Below are 881 nucleotides of genomic sequence, written 5' to 3' on the forward strand. Positions count from 1 at the left end.
AAAAACATCCCCAGGAAACATCCCGATGCCATGGCGAGTGGAGATGGCCCCGCCGGGGAAAGGAAAAACCCAGCAGAGCTCCAATTTGGGGGGCAGAAAACACCCTTCTAGGGCAGAGACCAACGAGTTGGGAGTGGGGCCAGCACCGAGAGCATCACTTTGGCCCCAAATCCTTCCCGGCAGGGCCGGGCGCTGGCAGCCGTGGGTTGTTTTTCTCGCCACGCTGGGCCCTTTTTAAGCCACTTTCCCTCTGCTCGGGGAAGAATTAACCTAATCCCCTTTTGTGTGGAAATAAAGATCCCACGGCCACGGTAGTAACTCTCCTCAGCCACGCTGGGAAAAGGTTTGGTCGGTGGAAAAACTGCGCGTTGGGGAGTTGCAAAGAGCCGAGTCAAGATCTGGGTGCCGAGAGAGGAGCAAAGGGCAGCAGCTGCGGGAGCCGACACGGTTCTGCCCACACCGGACTTTGCCCCACAGAAAGGCTGGTCCCAGGCAGAAAACTCTCCCATAATTTCTGCTGCAGCTCCCTTTGCTGCTTGCCAGGACCTAAAATTCCATTTTTCCCCCACTACAACACACATGAAACCCTACCTGGAAGCCGTTGGGGTACCCATCGCCTTCGCTGATGGAGTCCAGGGGGTCTTCATCATCCAGCGTCGCCCGCTTGTAGGTTGACATCTGTGCGGGGAGATGGGCAAGCAGAGGTGCTCAGCAGCTCCGGGTGGAGGAAGAAGAGGAGGAAGGAGGGTGAGGAAGGCTTGTGCACCCTCTAAAGCTGCCTCCTCCTCTGAGGAGCTAAACCTCGAATGGCTCCAGGGTAGTAAAGCGCTGAACAAATGCTGGAGGAAGGTTATGGAAAGCAACAAGGGCTGGAGCCAAAA

General features: G+C 56.6%; 1 protein-coding gene across 1 annotated transcript in view; it reads right to left on the bottom strand.

Moving 5' to 3' along the window:
- ECE1 (endothelin converting enzyme 1) overlaps positions 1 to 678 on the bottom strand; it is a gene marked incomplete at its 3' end in the record, with an annotated part of 7,311 nt that extends 6,633 nt beyond the window's left edge. Inside the window, exon 1 of the mRNA XM_009873337.1 lies at positions 592 to 678. Within this exon, the coding sequence (XP_009871639.1) occupies positions 592 to 678 (87 nt within the window). The remainder of the gene's footprint in view (positions 1 to 591) is intronic.
- Positions 679 to 881: the final 203 nt, after the last annotated feature.

Source organism: Apaloderma vittatum, unplaced genomic scaffold (assembly GCF_000703405.1).
Source record: "Apaloderma vittatum isolate BGI_N311 unplaced genomic scaffold, ASM70340v1 scaffold6617, whole genome shotgun sequence".
NCBI lineage: Eukaryota > Metazoa > Chordata > Aves > Trogoniformes > Trogonidae > Apaloderma > Apaloderma vittatum.